The sequence below is a fragment of the Balaenoptera ricei genome, chromosome 7, assembly GCF_028023285.1.
Source record: "Balaenoptera ricei isolate mBalRic1 chromosome 7, mBalRic1.hap2, whole genome shotgun sequence".
NCBI lineage: Eukaryota > Metazoa > Chordata > Mammalia > Artiodactyla > Balaenopteridae > Balaenoptera > Balaenoptera ricei.
In genome coordinates, this window is record NC_082645.1 from 39,740,249 (window position 1) to 39,763,624 (window position 23,376).

General features: G+C 45.1%; 1 protein-coding gene across 1 annotated transcript in view; it reads left to right on the forward strand.

The window, feature by feature from the left end:
- Positions 1 to 23,376, forward strand: part of KIF5C (kinesin family member 5C) — a 172,612-nt gene that overhangs the window by 129,421 nt on the left and 19,815 nt on the right. Inside the window, exons 15-22 of the mRNA XM_059927129.1 lie at positions 1,405 to 1,551; positions 8,226 to 8,414; positions 11,977 to 12,094; positions 14,236 to 14,312; positions 15,309 to 15,418; positions 17,281 to 17,382; positions 17,764 to 17,824; positions 22,482 to 22,553. Of these exons, the coding sequence (XP_059783112.1) occupies positions 1,405 to 1,551; positions 8,226 to 8,414; positions 11,977 to 12,094; positions 14,236 to 14,312; positions 15,309 to 15,418; positions 17,281 to 17,382; positions 17,764 to 17,824; positions 22,482 to 22,553 (876 nt within the window). The remainder of the gene's footprint in view (positions 1 to 1,404; positions 1,552 to 8,225; positions 8,415 to 11,976; positions 12,095 to 14,235; positions 14,313 to 15,308; positions 15,419 to 17,280; positions 17,383 to 17,763; positions 17,825 to 22,481; positions 22,554 to 23,376) is intronic.

Sequence of the window (23,376 nt, forward strand, 5' to 3'; positions counted from 1 at the left end):
TTCTTCTACTCGGAAGATGGGTGGTGGGAAGCCGAGTGGCTGTAACTGGCTGCCCTTGGCACTTCGGCCTGACGGCCTGGTGTCATGGGATTGTGCCCGACCTGCTTTGTGGAAGACGGCCAGTCCTCCCAGGCAAGGGGAAGTAGCAGATGGTGCAGGAAAGCTCTGATCTGCTGACCGTAGAGCTGATAGAAAATGCTCCTTACTCCATACATTCAGCTGCGTGAAGGCAGACTTTTTAATGTTTCCCAAGATGGGAACTACTGCTTCTGTGGATTTTAAAAACAAAATGAAATAAGCAGTGGCAATGCCAAATAAAAACAGAAACAAGAACCAGAGAAACAAACCAGAAGTCACAGTAGGAAAGAAGGAGACTTAGATTTTCTCTGCTTACTGTTTTCTGCAAGATTCTTTAACTAGTCCTTGGTATTATTTGCTTCCCAAAACAATGAAATGTTTTCCATGATACAAGTTTTATTTTCTGTCAAACCAAAGGACTGCTAGACTGGTGTACAGTGCTATTTTTAGTCATATCATTAAAAGTCCTCTAGTAAAAATGCTCTAGTAAAATAGCTGCATATGGAAGAATTACATAAACGTCTCTGCATTAACCTCTACAACTCCATAATTTAGGGAAATTATTTTCTCTGTTGGCTGAGTTAGTACCAAGACACCAAAAGGTGGCTATTCTGTTGATGTTGAGAGTTTGTTAATTAAAAATATATACATTTGGGTAACATACATGAAGGATGGGAAAGGTGGATTTGTTCATGTTTGGCAGTAAAATGGAGCGTCTGCTATATATTAAGAAGCCATCTCCAGTTGAACCAGACCAATTTTGAAACGAGGTGAAGTGTTCAATTCAGCTTCACCGTGAAGATTAAAAGACTTTTTCTAGGTTGTTTTCGAGACTCCCTAATGTCCCTTTGCGCCTTCCAGACCCATCTATTTTGTAGCCAGATGGGAATTTGGAAGTGGTCCCAGGGAGCAGGTTTATTTGGAAGTGCAGGGGGGGATGCTTGCAGGTACGTTTAGACCCTGGAGAATGTGGACTGAAACAGAACATTTGGTAGGTAGGATGATATGATTACACATAATAAACGTAAGGATTCCTTTTGGGCTTTATTTATTTTTAATAACTTATTTTTAATAACTTATTTAATAACTGACCTGGAAATTGTTGTCTGATATGCAGACAAATGACATATCAGGCCAAGACAAATTCCTTTTCTTATCAGAGAATGCAGTGCTATACTATAGTCTGACTTAAAAGGACTCTTGTGTTGAAATCACATGAAATGATAAAAGAACTCTGTCCTACATTATGTTATTATTCTTTGCAATGCCATGTGTATGAAATTGATGAGTGACCCTTTTAATTTGTTGTTAAAATGTGTTTTGCAGACTACATTGACAACCACACAAAGAGAGCTGAGCCAGCTGCAAGAGCTTAGCAATCACCAGAAAAAGAGGGCCACCGAGATCCTGAATTTGCTGCTGAAGGATCTGGGGGAGATAGGAGGAATTATTGGCACCAATGATGTGAAGACTGTAAGCCAGCCTTTCTTTTATCCTCTCTACCTGCTCTTATAATGGCATGATTCTAAGCAAGCAGGGGCTGTGTTTTATTCTCCTAAGTATCCAGTGCTTAGCACAGTGTTTTGCATCTGCTATGTGCTTGATAATATTTGAATGAATGAACGCAGGGCTGCTTGAATTACTAAGTAAATGATTGGTTAAGGGGGAGAAAAAAATTTACCTTTCAGTTATAGGAAATGTCCTCAAATCTTGGTTGGCCTTATGTAAGTTGGCTTATTCCTCAAAATTGCATACCAGTGTCACAGAGGTTTGGAACTGGATACGTTAAGCAAAAGTTCTACCCTCAGAAACATTTCTTCTTTTCTATGAGAATCCAACAGAGTGAAAATCCCCAACCAATCAGTATGAATTAGGAGAGCTTTCAGCTGGAAGTAATAGGATTCTAACAGTGGCTTAAAAAAATAAAGCCACATTTAATTATTCACAATATGAGAAGTCTAGAATCTTGTTATTCAGGTTGTGATCTGCATTCACCTGGGAACTTGTTTGAGATATAGACTCTCAGGCCCACCTCAGACCTACTGAATTAGAATTTTCATTTTAACAAGATTCCCCAGGTCATTCTTATGCTTCTTGAAGTTTTAGAAGCAAAATTTGTTGCAGTATCTCAACAATGTCAGGCATCCAGGCCTTTTCTTTATTTTCTTTCTGCTTTCCTCAGCCTATTGCCTTTTCACATCTGTAGATTTTTGTCTCAAGGTAGCAAGATAGCTTCTATAGCACCAATTGTCACATCCCCACACAACCACATCCAAGGCAGGATGGGCTGCAAAGGCAGCCAGCTTTCATCCAGGAGGGAACTATAATCCCAGAAATCCCCAATAGACATCCCCTTATACTTTATAAAGGCCAGAATTGGGTCACACGGTCACCCCAAACTTCAAGGGAAGCTGGGAAAGCAAAGAGAAATAGTATTACTATAATGGGCTTAAACTAACCATGATTAACCCCTTGGATGGTGCACATTGGTGTCACTGATAGCAAGGATGTAAGGGAGATGAGGAGAAAGAGGGTGGTATAACGTTGTCTATGAGTTAGGAATAGAGAGAAAAGAGAATAAACGACGTTATCTGAGAACAATTAACAATTTGCCACAATATAGAGAGGACATTGGAAAATAAGATAGTGACATTAAACAAAATAGCTTTATTGAGGTATAACTGATGTAAAGTAAGCTGCACATATTTAAAGTATACAGTTTGAGAAGTTTTGACATATGTATACACTCATGAAACCATCCCCACAATAAGATAATGAGCATGTCTGCCACCTCCAGAAGTGTGTAGGGCTATTTCTGGTCTCCCTAGTCTATTTCAGTGATCTAATCTTTATGCCAGTACCACACTGTTTTGATTACCATAGCTTTATATGAACTCAGCCCCTTCTGTGGAGTAGCCATTGTTTAAACGTGTGTGGATTTTAACAAGCCAGGGAATAGTGTTATAGTATTCAACTTCCTCACAGGTCCCTAAAACGAAGTTCTTGGAGTTTAGCCCTTCAGCCTTTAAAAGGCCAAATTCTACATCAGTCTGCTTTGTGGGAACACTCAGGTTTTGAGGTGAGATTGTTAAATACTAGAGAAGCCTCCCCAAATTACTTTCGTTTATTGACATTTCTGGGAAACATTGAAAGTCCTCCTTCGATGGTATAACAGGTCTAGGTTTAGAGTATATGACTTCTTGTAACCCAATCATTCTTTCATGGAACCTCTATTGTAACTGAATATTTCATGAATCTTTGCAAATGAATCTAATTTTAGCATAGAATTCTCAGGTACTATAAGATTAATCCTTTCCAGTTTGGTGATTTTATATTTGAGGATTTATTTTTAGATGCATATGTTGGTGTTGAGCTATAAACTTCTGAGGTTGGGGTGATTAAATGGCCCTTGCAATATGAAGGTGCAGTTGATTTATGGGAAGTTGGTGCCTGCTGCTGATAACGATAAAGGAAGATATTTTTATGCTAAGTTCTAAAATAGAGCTGATGAAAAATGCTAATGAAATCAAGGAGTGTCTGGGTGCTTTGGAATTAAAAAACAGTCCTTACCTTTGGGATATGAAGTATGATTGAGATTATTTTTAAATACTTTCAATGTTTTTAAGTTATTTTTGGATTCCAGAAATTGGATGCCCTAGTTAATTTCATTGATAACTAATTTCATTGGTAACTTTCACTTATATAGCATCATATTCTTAATCATTCTGTTTATTTTTTTCTTACAATTATGATTTAATCATTAGGGCAATGAAAGCTAAAGGGGAGGAATTATGTGACTTTGGGCAAGTTACTTTACTTCTCTGGGTTTCATTTTCCTAATTTGTAAAATGACAAGATGAGAGCAGATTATCTTGAAGGTTGTCAGCTCAGGAATTGCATGAGTTATGTGTATATTTCTTAGATCTATCATTGTGGGTACAGATACTTTTCTTACTGATTATGAGTATTCAACTGATATAATTCTTTTGATCTAAAAAACGAGATCGAGGAAATCTTTTTAGGTGATCTTGTATTTTTATTCCTAAAATGTTGTTCAGTCCCCACAAGGTCCCTCCTGATAGTGCTCTGGGGTGAGAGGGAAAGATAGGTGTTGGAGTCTCCCTCAGTCCTCAGTTCCAGGATATGACAGGCCGAAACAGCAAGGAAACAGAAGAACCCATATTTCTCCAGCTCAATGACATGTGGAAACATTTTCAGAGCCCAGGCAATACTTTAAGTCAACAAAACAAGATGAGAGCAGCAAATGACAAGATGAGCCTAGTGTTGACTTTATTCAGGTTTATTAGCGAGCCTCCCCTTCCTTTCATGTTCCGATGTCACTGGTCTTTCTTTAAAACGAAGATTTCCAGATTCCTAGCCACAAGCAGAATAGCAGGTTGAGGTAGAGTAAATGAGATGGATTGGATTAGCTGCCTAATTTTCTTTCGACCTCAGGTCTGGCTGAGGTGGAGGTGAAGAAGTTCAAGCAGGTGACACAGACCCTGGGCTCCGGCTCCATCAGGGACCTGACTATGGGTGGACCAGAGATGCAGATAAAACTGCTCCAGATCCCGGGTCTGAAGTCAGTCCTCATCACCGACAGCTCCCTTTCCATCAACTTCTTCAACACAGCCTGGGGTCTGCTGGGTCTGGGGTCTGAGGTCCAGTCCTCAGCCAGAAGGGTGACTGGGGTCCCCACCCCCAGGAGGGCTTGCTTCTTCAGTCCCCTCTTGCCCCTCAAGCTCTTGGAAGCAACTGTATCATACCTTAGCTCTGTACTGCACTTATAAATAAACCTGACAATTCTGGGCATTTTTTTTAAAAAGGATTTCCACCCCCCCCCCCAAATTTTTATTTATTTATTTATTTATGGCTGTGTTGGGTCTTCGTTTCTGGGCGAGGGCTTTCTCTAGTTGTGGCAAGTGGGAGCCACTCTTCATCACGGTGCGCGGGCCTCTCACTATCGCCGCCTCTCTTGTTGCGGAGCACAGGCTCCAGACGCGCAGGCTCAGTAATTGTGGCTCATGGGCCTAGTCGCTCCGTGGCATGTGGGATCCTCCCAGACCAGGGCTCGAACCCGTGTCCCCTGCATTGGCAGGCAGACTCTCAACCACTGCGCCACCACGGAAGCCCTAAAAAGGATTTTTTAAAGTCCCATTATGACTTTGAGGTCTTAGAATGTGAGCAGTCACCTCACTTACCTCTTACTTGACCTGGAAATGGCACCTTGCTCAGCTGCTGTATGCTCTCAAGTCATGGGGTGGGCGTGGGGGGTGACTCCTTCCATACAGGCAAGATGGAAGGAGAGGCAGCCTCTTCTGCTGGATTAGTCATCCAAACTGGATCGCACAGCCCAGTACGTACATTGGAGTCATTGTCAGACCCACAGGGGAGAGGTATGAAATAATAGTGCAGCAGCAAACTCTGATTCTTCTTTTTGAAATAACAGTATATACTGGAATTACTGAAAACTCTGAACTAAACATGACTAAATATATGAACTCATAAGTGGTAAGAAACCTTACAGTTAAAACCATTTGTTTGGAGTATTGTTTTTTTCCATCAGGTGTGGATTCAAAAATCTCCTTTTAGACCTCCTAGGACAAGTGTAGGCTTCAGAAGTTATGATTCTGGTTTGGGGGAAGAAATATCCAGCTCTCACTTCGGAGGAAGCCCATTATTGTACATTTTCTTCACTCTTCCCCGATTCATATGGGACCTGGGCATAGCAAACACAGTGTCCTCATTTAAGGAGAGCCTTAGAGGAGGAGATGTTTGTTCCCTTCTCATGATGCTCTGCCTCTTGGTTCAGCAATGTTTTCCCACCAGGAGATGGTGTAGGTTGTGAATTCCACATGAAAGAGATGGATGGCCCCTTACCTTTATACAGAAAGACAATATGCAGGCACACCTGGTCAGGCTAAAGAATGAGTTTCTCATCTCTGTTCCACGTTGGACCGGTCACAAAGGCAGAAGAACAAAACTGAACTTAAAGATGGAGGGATTTTCTCACCCGTTACCTCCACAGCATTGGATTATAAAAGGAATGTAATGAGGAGTGGTGTTGGCAGGCAAATCGTTGGCAGTCAGAAATGTAACTAACTGATTAGCAAGAACCTCCATCAAAGTAGGATGGAGTCAGATATTGATACTCGTGGATTTTCTTGCTGTTAACATAGATTCTGCATTGTGTTGATGGACACTGGAGTCATTTAACAAATACTGTTGTGGAATTTTTAGGGGAAGTTTGACACCAAATCACAGGCACTCAGCACTGTCTAGCGTACTTCCTATCTGCTACCAATTTTCCGGTTGATACACGATTCCATAATTCCTAGCTCTTAAATGTTTACTGAAGAAATAGTCATACGATGAGTTAATGACGGCAATAATGACAAAAGTGGGCAGCGAACTGTGGAACATCAAAAAAACCGTAGTTGGAATCATTGTCTTAGAACCAACAGAAGCCTCTGTTCACGGGCTGGGTACTGGACAGGGCTCTTGTTTTCTCCTGAGGTGCTAGGATGCCCTCTGGTGGTTAAACAAAATATGCACACAGTTGCTTTGCTCATGTCGTCAGTTGCCCTTCAAGACCATCTCTGCATCTCAGCAAATGGGTTTTTATCCCAAGTAGCTTGCTTGCTGCAGTGTTTGTTTCCAGTAGAACTCTGAAAATTAGACAACAAACATGAGATGGTACAGGAATGCTGGTTGTCAGAATCTTTTCTTCTAAAGGTGGATTTACATTGTTATTCTTAGGTAATCTAGATTCCTGTGTGCTTGGAAGGGACAGTTGTGTAGAGGCAGGGAAACAGATGGGTAGTAATGAGAAGTTATGCAGGAAAATTTTCACCCAGAGGTACTTTTGGTAATAGTACATTCTTAGTCATTAGATTTTTTGTTTAATCGAAGACTACATAGAAAATCCTTTTTATTTCAACCCTTGCTTATGGAAACATATTCAAGCTATTAGACTGCTTGCCTCTCTGGATAGCAGATTATAGAGAACATAATTGAAATTTTGATTTGACTTCTTATGGGGACTCAGAGTCACCTTAGGAACACTGGGCTTTGCTGCTCTTCCAGAAATGTAAGGTGTAAGACATTGAATGGAACACCTCTTCAGAGTTATCTCTTTTTAAAATTTCAGTGTCTTTTTCTTCTATCATCTCTTTTATGCTAAAAATCAGTTGTAATGAAAAACCTGGTTAATTGAAGATTATGTTAGTAGAGGTTTTTTCTTCTTTTTAATAAATTTATTTATTTATTTATTTATTTTTGGCTGCGTTGGGTCTTCGTTGCTGCGCGTGGGCTTTCTCTAGTTGTGGCGAGCGGGGGCTACTCTTGGTTGCGGTGCATGGGCTCTAGGTGCATGGGCTGCAGTAGTTGTGGCACGTGGGCTTCAGTAGTTGTGGCTTGCCGGCTCTAGAGCGCAGGCTCAGTAGTTGTGGCGCACGGGCTTAGTTGCTGCGTGGCTTGTGGGATCTTCCTGGACCAGGGCTCGGACCCGTGTCCCCCGCATTGGCAGGCGGAGTCTTAACCACTGCACCACCAGGGAAGCCCCCAGCAGAGGTTTTTTTTTTTTTTTTTTTTTTAAAGTATTAATTATCTCAACCCATCTTTTTTTTTTTTTTTAATTAATTAATTAATTAATTTATTTTTGGCTGTGTTGGGTCTTCGTTTCTGTGCGAGGGCTTTCTCTAGTTGCGGCAAGCGGGGGCCACTCTTCATCGCGGTGCGCGGGCCTCTCACTGTCGCGGCCTCTCTTGTTGCAGAGCACGGGCTCCAGACGCGCAGGCTCAGTAGTTGTGGCTCACGGGCCTAGTTGCTCCGCGGCATGTGGGATCTTCCCAGACCAGGGCTCGAACCCGTGTCCCCTGCATTGGCAGGCAGATTCTCAACCACTGCGCCACCAGGGAAGCCCCCCAGCAGAGGTTTTTAATTGAAAGTTTTACCCGAGGTTTCAGAGAACTTGGGGTTGAACGTATAGTACTTTCTAGAGAAAAATTCTCAGCTTGTGGTCCTACAATTAGGGTTTCTTAACCAGAAATCCACGGACATCTTGAGTTCCCATGGACAGGTTTCAGGACCCCCATGAACCTCTGGAAATTGTAGGCATAGTTGAGCGTGTTCCCTCCTGTGCTCAGTTGGCAGATGTGAATGGAGTCATTGAGGAGGAATTCACCATGGCCCGGCTGTACATCAGCAAGATGAAGTCGGAGGTTAAATCTCTGGTGAACCGCAGTAAACAGCTGGAGAGCGCCCAGATGGACTCCAACAGGAAGATGAATGCCAGTGAGCGGGAGCTGGCAGCCTGCCAGCTGCTCATCTCCCAGGTAGGCCACGCCTTTCTTCCTCATTTCACACCCCTGTGCCCTGGAAAATCTGCTTCCTCCATGCTCTTACTGGGGCCGATGGTGCATAACAGGGATCGTTGAAGGACTTCGCTTTACGTAAGACTTGTCCGTGGCCTCCCAGGCAATGACAGCCCAGGCTTATTTCTTAAGGCTAGGTTTAGTTGTGTGAATTACATGGATTACCTTCAGTCCCTGTTTAAAGGATGTGTCTATATATCTTTATCTAGCTAAGTAGTAGGTAGGTAGGTAGGATAGATAGAGATATGTAATGAATGGACAAGACTGGGTGGCATCTAAAACTCCTATCAACTAAGGCAACATTCTTTCGTCTTTTAATCTCTACCACAGGTCCAATTTAATATGGGACAACAGAAACTACCATCACTACTACTATTATTAATAGTAGTAGCAGTTAACCTTTTACTGAGTGCTTACAACGCACCATATACTATGTTAAGCACTTTACGTGCATTCTCTCACTTGATCTTTAAAAAATTCCTGATGGGCAGGTTTTATGATTGTTCCTGTTTTTTTAAATAAGGAAAATGAGACTTGAAAGATTAAATATACTGTCCAAACTCATGTAGCCAGTGAAAGGCGGAGCTGGGACTCAAACTAAACTGTGTGTGCACTCAAAGCCTGGAAAGAATCTTCAAGCTCCTGGGGCATATTTCATTCTCTGAATGAGTAAGGTCTTCTTCCATTAGAAGGGTATTTTCATTTTAGTAAGGTGGTTTTAGAAAGTAGCAGCCTCGTTTCTGACCTGCCACTGATACCTGAGCTTGGCGTGTGGGCTTGAGGCTTCTGTGAGTGGTCCAGTGTGAGCTGCTCACTGCCTTAGTCTAGGCATTAAAACAGCTAAAGTCATTTGGGGTAAACAGATACCAGTATGGAATGGCGCATCAGACAGTGCTGAGAAACAGATAAAAGCATACTTCATCCTGTATGCTTTTCAACATAGGACTGTGTCATCATAGAACCATCTCCTTGTCTCCTACCATAATCATCTAAGGGACGCAAATTAAACATCAAGGTTCCATTTTATAAATAACATAATAAGCAAAGATGTATTAATATTTAAGAGATTATTCAGTGCTGGTGTGTGATAGTGACATTTATTGAGAAAAGTATAATTTGGTCAGTCCTTTTGGAAAGGACCTTGGGAATCAAAAACCATAAAAATGTAAGTATACTTTGGTCCAGTAATTTCGCTCATAGCATTTTTCATTGATAATAAAAATGAAAATTTTTCATTTCATATGGTATTATCATTCCCTGATTAAAAATATTAGCACTTATATGGAAGATGTTTAGTGCAGTATCACTTTCATTTTAATTAAATAAAATAGGCAACTATCTATTGAGAGACTAATAACATAAAGTGACATGGAAGGATTTATGCAGCTCTTACAAAAAATTGATAAAACCCAGTCATTTGGAAAGTATAATTATATAAAGTTAAGTAAAAATGAAAATGCTGAGTTATAGATCTATGCTATGCCTTGCAGCTTGGTAAGATATGCATTCATATAGATAAGACCAGGGATATAGGGGGAAATGGTTAATAAATTAGAGTGGTTAATGGGTGAAATTTATACTACTTTTCCTGTATTTGCTTTACTGTTTGACATTTTTATAATTTGTGAACGTTGAGAGGAAAAACACTAAACATTAGGACGTAGTACACCTCAAGTCTGATTTCCAGATCGCCTGTTACACTGAGAGCATGTGCTTCTGGAGGCCCCTAATATTTGGAGGCCAAGGCAAGAGCACAGACAGAGGCCCTGCGGCCTGCAGCCCAGTGTCTCTCCTTCCATCTGGACGTACCAGCCTCCATGTCCAAGTCGAGTCCCTTCTGCACGTTCTGTGAACTGATGGAAGTGTGTAAATGTGTCAGCTGTAATCTATGTAAATGGATGATGGGAGCCACACTGCTGGTCCTGGGAGTGGCCTTAGGGCCATTGGAGTAAGAAGTTTCTAGGTTCCCAGACTCACTGTGGTCTAGAAGAGGTGGGCACGCTCCCTTGGCATATGAACTTGGCTCAGTGGAGTGGGATGCAGCCAGAGGACCGCCCAAGTGGGGTGCTCTAAAGTGTAGGGCCCAGGACAGTTGCCCAGATCTTAGAGTGACACTCACTCAGGGTATATGAGATCGGAGTCAAGAATATTAGGATGGTTTTAGTTAGACAGTGCTTTCTGCATTAGCAACAAATACAGTTTTCCATTAGGTGCTATTTTGTACTCTGCTACAATTTACATAAAGCCAAAGATTCAGTCATAATTGCCTGGGGTTCAAAAGTAAGAGAAATCTTGGCTCTTTATTTTCTGACATGATCTAAGGAATCTGACAAAATATTTCCAGTTAAAATGATGTTATCTCCTTTGTTTACACTCTTCCTTGTCACCAAAAGCTATGCTTATAAAACAACTGCTCCAACAGGGTCCCATTTCCCAGAGGTTATTTCATTAGATTAGAGCTCAGTCTCCAGAGTGTTCCTGCCTAAATATGAACCCTGTAGATCTGGAGGGGGGAGTGTCTGCATATTTCCATCTGCCTAGAAGTGACTACTGTCCCTATTCAGTCACGAGCTCTCATTCATTCATTCACACCATTATTATTTATTAACTCTCTATTTTCATGGAGCTAACAAGTAGAAAAAAAATAGATAAATCAAGCAGAAGTTAGGTGCTATAAGAAAATGTTGGGGCCTGAGTGATAAGGATCCAGCCAGGACCATGTCTGGGAGGGTGCCGAGGAGAGCTTCCTAGGGAGAGGAAAATGTAAATGCAAAGTCCCCGAGACGGGAATTGGTGTGTTTGAGAGACAGAAAAAGAAAAGACATAATATTTGAGTTCCAAAGAAGAAATCCAGAGGTGCTGTTTCAAAGCACGAAGCCCTCAGCCTTGACATTTTCCCAGTCCCTTTCTCTCCAGCACACTCTTGTTTTCTGTAAGGAGGAAAAGCAGCTTGGGCTTTGGTATCTCACTTAAGAGGACAGTGAGGAAGGGCACGGCCCTGAGTGGGTCTGTGGGGAACGAAGCAGAGAAGCACATGGAAGAAAAAGGACAGATCCCAAACAAAGGGTAGAATATGCACCATTTGGGTGCTGGGACTCAACAAAAAGGACTCGAGAACTCCTCCTCTCTTGCGTCGTCCCGTCAGACAGTCCCGGGCAAGCCAGGATGGCCACTTGCTAGTCATTCACTGCCCCTTTTTTTAAAATTTATTTTTATATTTATTTATGGCTGTGCTGGGTCTTCGTTTCTGTGCGAGGGCTTTCTCTAGTTGCAGCGAGCGGGGGCCACTGTTCATCGCGGTGCGCGGGCCTCTCACTATCGCGGCCTCTCTTGTTGCGGAGCACAAGCTCCAGACACGCAGGCTCAGTAGTTGTGGCTCACGGGCCTAGTTGCTCCGCGGCATGTGGGATCTTCCCAGACCAGGGCTCGAACCCGTGTCCCCTGCATTGGCAGGCAGATTCTCAACCACTGTGCCACCAGGGAAGCCCTCACTGCTCCCTTTTATCTGCTTGCTTGTTTAAAGCATGAAGCCAAGATCAAATCCCTGACCGACTACATGCAGAACATGGAGCAGAAGAGGAGGCAGCTGGAAGAGTCGCAAGACTCGCTCAGCGAGGAGCTGGCCAAGCTCCGAGCCCAAGGTGAGCAACTGACCACTTTGCAGGTGTCTGACTCCCACCCTCAATCACACACTCTCTAGTTGGCTGGACTCATGATGCTTAATTTTGCTCAATTAAAGCATTTCTAGGTCTACTGAAAACAGTGGCATAATTGGGCAGGGGAGGGAGGGACAGAAACGTCTAGAAGACTGCCCCCACCCCATATCTGCTCCTCTTCCCATTTTCCCTCTGTCCACCCTGCTGCCCAAGTCAGAATCCTCTCCCTTCTTTACCTCCTGCGTCCAGTCTGTCCCCAAGGCCTGTCCATTCGACCTGCCAGGTGCTTCTCTGGTTCTGCTCTTCTCCGTCTTCACTGTCGCTATCCTTAATCCTAATTAAGAATTGTGGCCGCATCCATCTACCGAGGAGCTCGTCTCCAGCCTGCTCTAGGCTGACCACTGGGCTGTATTCCAAAGGAGGATTCCAAAATCAAGTTCTACCTCGGGTCCCACCCCAGGCCTCTGACCCTTCCCTGGTGTCCTGTTGCTCTTAATATAAAGCCTGAACGTGCACCCACGGCTTACCTGCATCCCCCATCCTTTGAACCAGCTCTTCCTTTGCCAGGCAGTCTCCTGACCCCCTTTTTGGAGTGAAGTGCCCAACACATAGGAAGCACTCAATAAATGTGAATAAATAGAAGAGATTTGAGAGAAATGACTAGAAATGTAGAAACCAGAACAGGATTAAGAATGTAGGTGTTGTGGTGAAACGGGAACACACAGATCATATTATGAGTTGCAACGAAAACTGGTAGAGTCCCTTTGGAAAGCATTTTGAAAATACATATTAATAATTCCAACACTTCTCATACCTTTTGCTCCTCAAATCTCATATATTCATTGCAGAATTACTTAGTGAAAAAAAAAAGGAAAGGAAGCCACCTAAATATCCAACAGTTAAATGAACTATGGTGTGTTGTTTAAAAGAACAATTTTTTTCATCTTGGAGATGAAGTACATGAAGGCCGTGCAGCAGTGCTTACAAGGCATTAGATTAAACATCATAATATGTAATTTCATCTTTACTGTGGTTATAACATTTAAAAATCAATAGATGCTTATGTTCCAAGGCCTGTAAATTAATATTTGAAAGGAAATGGTTTTGAGAGGGTAATAGGATTGGCGATGATGCTATCCTTTTTTATTTCCTTTATTGTCCTATAGTCATTTGCTCAGTAAATACATTTTGCTTCAAATGCCAAGGTAAATTAACGATGAAAGAGAAAACGCTCACCCCCGCTTTGACCTTGTAAGGTTTTCTTTATGTGCTAAGGGGTGTTAGGAACAGAATGCTCCACCCAAAACTTGACATGGAAAAGGACTTTTCCCTCTGGTAAATGGCTTCTGCAGTGGTGCCACTGAGTGGAAACAAAATCAAAGCAAGAAGAGCTGAAATAAAGTGAAACAGACTAGAGAGGATACTTAATGACTTGAATGTCACTGTCTGAAACGCTTTTGCTCCCTCCACCTCGGGCTGCCCATTGCCAGCTGTGCTCAGGGAGGGCCACTGCCCAAGAATAGGCTGGGACCGGTCCCTCCCTCCCAGAGGTGTGCCACATAACAGCCCTGCCCCCAGTACGAGGCGTGGCCTTCCTGTTTAGTCTGGAGAGTGTTATTTTATATTTCTATTGTCTTTGTGCCTATCCTTAGATTTTTTTCCTGCTCCAGATTCTTAGAGAATACCCATGGGAGGTAAATTAGCTCCTTCCGAAACTCTAATAGTGGCACGAATCCAAACACCACTAATATTCGCAGAGTGCATTATCACTGACAAAGCACGTTTATGTGTGCTGCCCAGGAGTAGCTCACCAGGCCTGGCGGGGGGAACCAGTCCTCCGAGGCGTGAGGTGACAGCTAGGTCAGCTGCAGCGTGACCACTCCAAGTTAGCACTTCCCCTCCAATCGCCACTGTCCCCGAAGGACTTCGATAATCTCCCAGGAGAGATCAGCCTTGATTTAAAAAGCCAGAAGTCCTCCTTCAGAGGCACGTTCCTTTATACCATGGTTGTAATTGGTAAGATAAGCTGATGTTTCACCCCATTCTTTTTTTTGTTTTCTAATTTTTACTTTTGGGTGTGAGTCCTGCCAGTTAAATCTTAAATCATCATTTAAAATTCAAAACAGAAAAAATGCATGAAGTCAGCTTCCAGGATAAAGAAAAGGAACATCTGACCCGGCTGCAGGATGCTGAGGAAATGAAGGTGTGTACGCAGCCCCTTCCAGGAGCCCAGCACGTGTTTGGACTGATTTCCTTGATCTAGGAAAATCCAACTCCTTCAGAGATGTGTGTGGCAGGGTAGGAGGGAGGGGGTTTGGGACCGGGGCTGGGCACCAGAGCTGCTCTCAGAGTGTGGCCGGGCTTAGCAATGAGATGGAGGTGGAGGTGTCCAGGAATCCCAAGGTGTCTGTAGATAGTAGTTATGTTGTATTGGTACATTTCTCTTCCCGTTCATGACCAAGAAGGAGAGAGCACACCTTCCAGTCATTGCATGGGGCCACTCCACACAACTTCTGCAGAAATGGTCGCCCCTTCTTTGAATGGAAGGAAACATCTATCCCCTCTATCTTTTAAAGAAACAGCCCAAATTTGAGCTTTCATCTTAAACATAGAGATCTTTATTTTTGGTCACATTTTAAACAGAAAAGGAAAAGTGGGAAAGATGATTGGGAAATAAGATTTTTAGGTGGATACAATGAGATAGGAGAAAATGTGGAACTTTTGATTAGCTTTAGGCAAACCCCTCTCCTGGGTTTGCATCACTTTGGTGGAAAGGTCTCCTTTGACTATCACTGTAAATCCATGCAGTGGGCAGGGCCGGGAAATTATCTATATTTCACGGTGAGGAAGTGCAACCCCCACAGGTTCCATGGCTTGTCTGAGGTCACCCAGGTGGTAAGAGGTCCATGCCCTCTGACTGACCTGGCGAGAGAAGCCGTGTGGCTCAGATGAGCTATAGAAGCTCAGGGGGAGACCCTTTACTCATGGAATGGGCTAATTTTCCTGTAGGGACCACTCAGTTTTATAACAGATCCTTGAGTTTTGTTGTCCCTGTAAAGCACGGTGGGTTCTGAGGGCCCTGGTTTGGGGATCTGACAGCTGAGGGATATGGGGTAGGAGATAGCGAGCAAGGGCTTTGTCACAGAGCCGGCTGAGAGCCAACGAGTGGCTGATACATTTCTCCCGGCCTGGGTTGCAGAAGGCGCTGGAGCAGCAGATGGAGAGCCACCGGGAAGCTCATCAGAAGCAGCTGTCCAGACTCCGAGATGAAATCGAGGAGAAGCAGAAAATCATCGATGAGATTCGGGAGTGAGTTGGCCCGGGGGCTCGTGGGGCGTTGGGACGGGCATGGCCCCTGGGCCAGCCTGGAGGTCTCTGCTTTCCCCGTCCCATGGACCCTGGTCTCTGGCCCTGGTGCCTCAGCGAGCTAGACGTGATGCTTCTGCGGTCTGTTCCCCACCTGGAGCCGAGCCTCCGGGGGCTCTGGTGGGCAGGTGGCAGGCGGGCCCAGCTGCCCTGCCTGGTTCCCGCGGAGCAGGGGCACGTTGGTGATTCAGCTGGGCAGACACATACCTCAGAAGGTGGGGATGCTGTTCCTATGAGAGGATGAAAAAAAACCCCAAAAAACCTGAATTGGTTCTGCTTCAGGGTTTCTGATGGGTTAAGAAATGCTCCAGAGAAGATAGTCAGCTCCCGCTGCCTCAGCCCGACACATACCTGAACACGGCACGCCCCAGAGCCACCTGCCCACAAGGGCACACGCAGGGGCACACTCCTTAGGGACCCGTGCTGTTGTGCGTGTGTCTGCGCTCGAGGGCATTGCAGCTGGTCTCAAGGCCATTCTCCTGCTGTAGCTGCTGAAGAGCCCCCTGCTCAGTAATTACCCCTCCCCACTCCTCTCACCTTCCCGCCTCATCAACACAAGTCCCCAGGCTGTGTTTAAATGCCCCAAATTAAAGACATAGGAAAACAAAGAAAACCAGTTATATTGAAATACACTTCCACCCACTGATACCCTCCTCCCCTGTCCTCCCCCTCCCAGCCACCCCGGGTCTACACTAAAGGTTCCCTCCTCTCTGTTTCTATAGATGAAGAAACATTTCTATATGGGAAGCAAGATTAAATGATTTACTTAGGGTCACACTGCCAAACAGGAATCAAACTGGAGTTGGAGTTTCATTCTCTCTCAATGTCCGTGAGCTACTCACACAGCACATTTGCATTTTAAAAGCAAACGTGTAAATGATGTGATGGGGCTCTGTGCACAGTCTACCTAGGAAAGCACTTAGCATCGCCTCTCCCCTTCTTTTGGTCCACCCCCATGCTCCCACGTATGTCGAGCTTTCCCCTTTAACTGTGACTCTTATTTGTTATGCTGATGAATCACCCTCAGATTTTTCAACTGGAAGGGGAGGGGAGGGAAGGAAGGGGAGAGAGATGGAGGGTCTCTGAGTGAGTTGACAAGTGGGGACATTTCCTTGGCCTTTGCGTTTCACATGGGTTTTCCTTCGGAGAGTGTATCATCTGTTGTCAACAGTCATGTAGGCATGGCCGTATGAAAGGTTTTATAAGGACCGGGCTGATATAAATGGTGACCAAATACCCCCAACCGGATGGTGAGTTTCTTTTTTTGCAACAGCCCCTGGACTTTCTTTGTGTTTCCCCTCTCTGACCATTGCCCCCTTTCGCCCCCAAGACTTCACAGAACAGAACTGTCCCTATGTCAGCTAGGGATTTGGATTTAGGGGATGTTTTTGGAGCATCAGATCAGAGAGGAAGGGAAGGTCAAAGTGGCCAAATAAGGTTCTGGGAGTGCATATGTACTATCTGTAGGGCGGAAAAGCAGGATTCTTACCGGGCTCTGTTTTTCTGGTTTAAAACTTCGGCCCCTTTCCCATCTCATTATTTTCCCTCCCAAAGCTCTTGCGCAAGCCAACTATAAATACATTCTCAAAGCCTTATGTTTCATGCCTCTTAGATGTTCCCAGAAATTCATTTTCACTTGGGCAGGGAGGAAGCTGTGAGGTTGTTCTCTGATCCCTCCAAATCTTCCAGAATTGCCGCCTTTATTGCACAGGGCTAATGGGGTTAGAACAGAACCACGTCTTTAGCAGCATGACTCAGAATTTCAGGCTGATGTGGAATGTACTGCTTTTTCCTCTCCATTTCAGTTTGAATCAGAAACTGCAACTGGAACAGGAGAAGCTCAGTTCTGATTATAACAAGCTGAAAATAGAGGACCAAGAGAGAGAAATGAAACTGGAAAAGCTCTTGTGAGTGTGCTTTAAATATTTCCTCTGTTTTCTCTCATCCTCTCAAAGTTTTTTTTTTTTTTTGGCCAACTGCACGGCACTCGGGATCTTAGTTCCCTGACCAGGGACCAGGGACCGGACCCATGCCCCCTGCAGTGGAAGCACAGAGTCTTAACCACTGGACTGCCAGGGAAGTCCCCCCACTGCCCTGCAAAGTCTTAAAAAGTATACTTTGGTGATTCAGATACCCAAATATAAAGGTTAGGTCAGGCCAGTTTAAAAACAGACCATGACCATTTGGGTGAGTTGGTTTGTTTTGTTGACTTATCTGCAGATGCAAATGGTATCTGTGAGAATCTCTGATGCCCCTTTGGTGGTTCACAGTTCCTTTCTGTTTTTTAGATTGCTCAATGATAAAAGAGAACAAGCCAGAGAGGACCTCAAAGGGCTGGAGGAGACAGTGGTATGTTGACATGTTTCCCAACTCATTTTAGTCTCAAAGACCAGATTGGTTTATGAACTTTTGAATTTGTTTCTTCTAAAATTTTATTTGTGCATGCCTTTCTTGAATATCATTTTAAACATAAAACTTCCTATGGAAACATAAGAGCTGTAGAATTTATTCCCCAGGTCTTAACAGAGTGACTAACCATCAATCCATCCATCCATCCATCCATCCATCCATCCATCCATCCATCCATCCATCCATCCTTAAGACTGTAACCATGGAGCCCTGACTGAGATTTAAACTCAAATCAGTGCCTGCAATTTTATAGCCTCTATATGTTGTGACTTACTTCCATGCAACAATCAATGGATATTTATTGAGCACCTACTGAGGGCTGGCATGCTTTTAGGTGCTTGAGTTGCATCCGTACAAAACAGAGTTAAGATGCTGGCCCTTGTGAAGCTGTCTTTCACCTGGGGGAGACAGACAGTGAGAAATAAGGATGTAGATCATGACCTCCATTAGATGGTTATAGAAAGTGCAGGGGGTACTGGTTTGGGGCGGCCCCACTGGGAGGTGACATTTGAGCAGGAACTTGAAGCAGGTAAAAGAAGGAGCCATGGGGATGTCCGGGGGAGGAGCCTTCCAGGAGAGGCAACAGCCGGTGCCAAGGCCCTGAGGTCAGCCCATGGCAGGCATGTTGGGGGACAACAGGGAGATCAATGTGTATGTGACCAAGAGAAGGGGGGAAGGCAGGAGGTAGGCACAGAGAGGTCAAGGCCAGAGGAAGTGCAGGCCAGGTAGGGCCTTGGGACCTGCAGGGTTTGGGGCGGAAGAGTAACAGATCTACTTCCCTTTGGAATAAGGGCTCACCATCTGAGATCCTGGTTAGTTTTCTCTGTCCTTTCATTGGGTCTGTCTCCTCTGGTCAACTTCTGTCTCAGTGGCCCTGGGGGGTGCCTGGCTCTGAGGGCTCTCAAGAGCCCTTCAAAATGCCACGCAGCCTGTGTTTGAAGACAGACACCCCAAATAGTCTCTCAATTTGGTGAGAACACGTCGAGTCATTTCACGTGACATGGCAACCGAGAGAAACTGTTGTTTAGATACAGTCATGCATTTTTATTTCATCCCCATGTCATGTGAATTTATGTGGGACTGAGCCTGAATCCAAGAACTCAGTGACCCCAGACTGGAGGCAAGTGGTTGATCAGGGCTGGACCCGAGGCTGCACTCTGGCCCCTGGGCCAGTGTTAGCTGCTCCTCAAAGCCAGGTGTGGGCTCGGAGAGCACAAGCCGTTCAGGACAGAAGTAGGATGACTGTTCACAGGAAGTTGGGCCTTTTGAGCCTGGTGGAGAAGACGGTGGACAGGGCAGCTGGAGGGGAAACGGAAATGAAGCCATGAAGTTGCTTCCTCCGCGTCTGTTTTCCTGGAGAAGTGGTACCCATAATCATAGATAATTATAACAATTCAGAAATATATTGAACATTAAAATGTTACTGTATTCCCACCAGCCAGAGATCAATATTTCAGTATCTCTTCTTCCTTTACACCCTTGCACTCTCTCATGCACACTCTCACCCAGCATACACACCTTCCACGCCCACACCCAGAAGCTCACTCTTCACCTCTCTCTCTCTCACGGCCTCACCCACACTCGGGCACAATCACTTATTCTTTCTCACACACATATCTTCACACACACTCACACCCACAGGCCCTCACGTTCACGTTCTCACGCCTGTGTTCATCCACTCACAAGTTCTTACTCACCCAGCACACCCCATAACATGCTGACACACACATTCACACTCATTAGTGACCACACTTTCTCACTGGCACACTCACACTTTTGCTCATTCACTCTCACACCCTCCGTCATGCCCACTCACACACACCCCACGTGCTGACTCTCCCAGACTCACAAGCTTTCCGTCTTTCACACTCACTCATGAGCATGTTCTTTTGCCCTTTCGAATGTTTTTCTGTTTTGTTTTGTTTTGGCCGCACCGAGCGGCTTGTGGGATCTTAGTTCCCTGACCAGGGATCGAACCCATGTCCCCTGCGGTGGAAGCACGGAGCCCTAATCACTGGACCGCCAGGGAAGTCCACTGAACACACTTTTGACAACACATTTTCCTAACTAGCCTCCTCTGCTGGTTCTCCCTCTCCCGCCTCCCCCCCCCCCCCCCCCAGCCCGCTCACCTATGTTCCCACCCTCACATCCATTCTCCCCGGTCCCTCTACCACACACACATGCTCACACAACACACTTGGTCCCTCACACGTGGACGGACCCACTGACACAGCCTCCCACGTTCCCTCTGCAGCCCTCACTGCCCGTCCACACACATCACGCACACACACGCTTTCAATTCCCAAACTGGAACCCTGTGTGGTCTGTGCCATTCCAGACGTGGGTGTTTTTACTTATCCTTCCATCACATCCTCCCCAAGCTGTCAGTGTTCCTCAGGGGCAGGCCTGCTGACCTTGGCTGACCCTTGCTGAGCTCTCCTTAGCTCTAGGCCTGCGCTGCCTCCTGGACTGTCTGGGCAGGGCCCGGGTGGGACCTGCCACCCAGGGGTTGGGGTCTGTGAAGCCCACTCCAGGGGGCGACGCTGGGAAAGGCCAACCAGCCGGTGGGGACGTCTCTGGGGTCCCAGGCAGCCATCTGGCTTTAATAGGACGCTTTGTGTGGGCTCTGGGGCTGGACCTCTCCTCCTGCTGCGTTGATGGGCCTTGTGTCCCCACCTCTCTGGTCCCACCCTCGCTGTCCCCTGTGACAGGAAGCTGAGCCCTGAGCTTTTACACAGAGGGCAGCGTCCGTGCCAGGAAAGGCTTGTGACTTACTTCACAAGGCAAAGGAATTGGGGTGGGTGAAGGAATGATAATGAATACGATGGAGGAAAATTCATTGCCCCAGGAAGCCAAAATGGGGTTACGCAGGCATTCATGTGCAACTTATCAACTGTTTCCAAGGTCTTGAACTGCCCCTCCTAAACTGTTTATTGAAGTTACCTAAAAACAAACAATCATGAGAGAAAGTCGCCAGACTCCGGACTCTGGATTATTTGGTGCTCGGCCTGGAAGAATCGCCTGGCCCTTTGACAAGACACCCGGGTCTTCTCTTCTCATGTCCCTGAGGGGTGGTGGCATTTTTCATGGAAAGTATTTACTGTGATTATGGTTCAATCAGTAATGAAACCCCTGAAGCGGGAGAGAGAGCTCGCAGAGCAGGGGGCCGCGGCCGAGCTCCCTCGGGCAGGGGCACAGGCGGCACAGCTACATCGCTGAGAGCTCGGCGCAGCCCCCCTGCACCTGCCGGCCGGTGGCTCAGCCCTGGGCACGCACCGCGTGCACGGCGTTCCTAACAGCAGGCCCGCTTGGCCTCCTGCAGAAAGTAATTTGCCTCATCTGAGGAAGCAATTGACTTCAGGTGCTTTTTATTTCAACACAATTATGGAATTGGACCCAGTAATATGACCTTAAATTAACGTAGAACCTTTATTCCAAGAAACTTATTATTTCCATGGCTTTAGAGCCTGTTTCTTCCTTTTCTCTGTGAGCTTGTGTGAGCTCCATCCCTTGACATTCTGTGTTAGAGTAGGTCAATTTAGACAAATTGAAAAACATAAATGCAAGCGTATTTCTCTCCTTATGGGAAAATATTTTTAAGGGAACTAGTCATACTTCCTGTGGTAAATACACGGAGACTTAAATGGAAGGAAATATTTTGGTTTTCCGATTTTGTTAACAGAGGTCACCAGATTTGACTTAGACCTTTGTCTTAGCAGTCTAATTCCTAAGGGTTCATTAGTAGAAAAGACTCCAAAATGAAGAAAAAAAATGCCCCCAAGAAGTTAATTTCATGAAAGTTATAACAGCAACCAAAGGAAGCAGTAAAAGTCTGATGAAGAAATGGCTGTCAATTATGAGGCATCAATACATTAACACTAGCTAATATTTATTGAATGCTTACTATGTGCCAGAAACGGTTGTAAGAGTTTTATAAGGATCATCTCATTGAAGCTTGATAACAGCAACTATGAGGTAACTACTATTTTTATCCTCAGGTTACAAATAAGAAAGCTGAGGCACAGAAAGGTTAGATAAGTTGTCCAGGGTCACCCAGGTGGAAAGTCCATAAGCTCAGTGATGTAAAGCAAAGGAGCATATGGACCACGGCCAGAGGGGTGTGGAAACATGAAAAATGTCGGTCAGTTAGGGTGGGAGAAACTGTGGCTAACTTTTCATTTAAATTTGTTGGCATTTTGTGTAACATGTACACAATAAGTTAGAGGGAAAAAAAGAGTCCATTCTGGTACAACACAGCCCTCCAGGAATTTTTATGAGAATACTTTTGAATTTTTGTGGTTGAAGGGAAAAAAAGGTTCTATTTGAAACACAGCAAACGAGCAGGCTTTGTTCTAGTTTACACTTCATTGTTTGAGTTCCCAGTCTCTGAACCTTGGGGTGCCCCTGGGAAGATGCCAGGTGGAGGGGGAGGATATGAGTGGTGGGCAGGTCGGAGGAAGTGGGGAGCCCCATGGCCTCGATGGTTGGCTTACAGAGATTTATGGAGATGTCTGGGGTTGACAGTCTGGTGCCAGCTGTGTCATAAATTCAGCGTGTTCCCTCATTTAAGTGGCATTTTAACAATCTTCTCTTCCAGTCTCGAGAACTACAGACTCTGCACAACCTCCGTAAACTCTTCGTCCAGGATCTGACCGCCCGGGTTAAAAAAGTGAGTTCTAGTTTGTGTGAATGGGACTGAGAAGAAAAGAAAAGTTGGCCAGAATGAATCATTTTCAGTTGAAGTATCACTTGCTTAAATCGGGGCTGGTTATGCTTAAAAATTAATTACTTCATGCCAGCAAATGTGATTAAAAGAATGTGCTGGAGGGGGAAAAAATACTTGGGAACATTTTTCCATCTGATTTTTCCTTCTTAGTAAAAGGAAGTTATTGGGTTGGCCAGAGAAGTTCGTTCGGGTTTTTCCCGTAACATTTTATGGAAAAACCCGAACGAACTTTTTTGGCCAACCCAATATCCTTTCAAACGAACACATATCTATCTGGCAGCAGTGTGAAAACCCCTGAGTGATGCCGGGAAAACCCAGAGGGGTCTCATCAGACAGCGTGGCCCTGAAGCCTGGTGAACGATGTCAGGAACGTGGAAGTCAGGGGCTAGAGCCTCATCTTTGCTTGTTAGGAGGCCATGAGAGGCCAGGTCAGAGTGTACGAAGCACTTTAACATCCGGCGTCTTGTTTGCTCTCCCCAGGAGCCATGTAAGTGGTTCTTAGTGTTCTGTTTTGCAGCTGTGGAGATGGGCTCAGAGGTTACGTGACCTCCCGAGATCACACAGCTGGGGAGAGCCAGAGATGGGATTGTAATCCAGGTCTGTGTGACTCCTGAGTCTGAGCTTCTTTGGTCCTTGTGCCACACACAGTGACAGTGATCTTGGGAGTCACTGAACGGTGAACCCCCAGAGCAGCTGGCAGAGGTTTCAGGAGGGGGGAGGTGGAAACAGCAAGGGGGCTACGCTTTAAAGATATTTGAAAGTGATG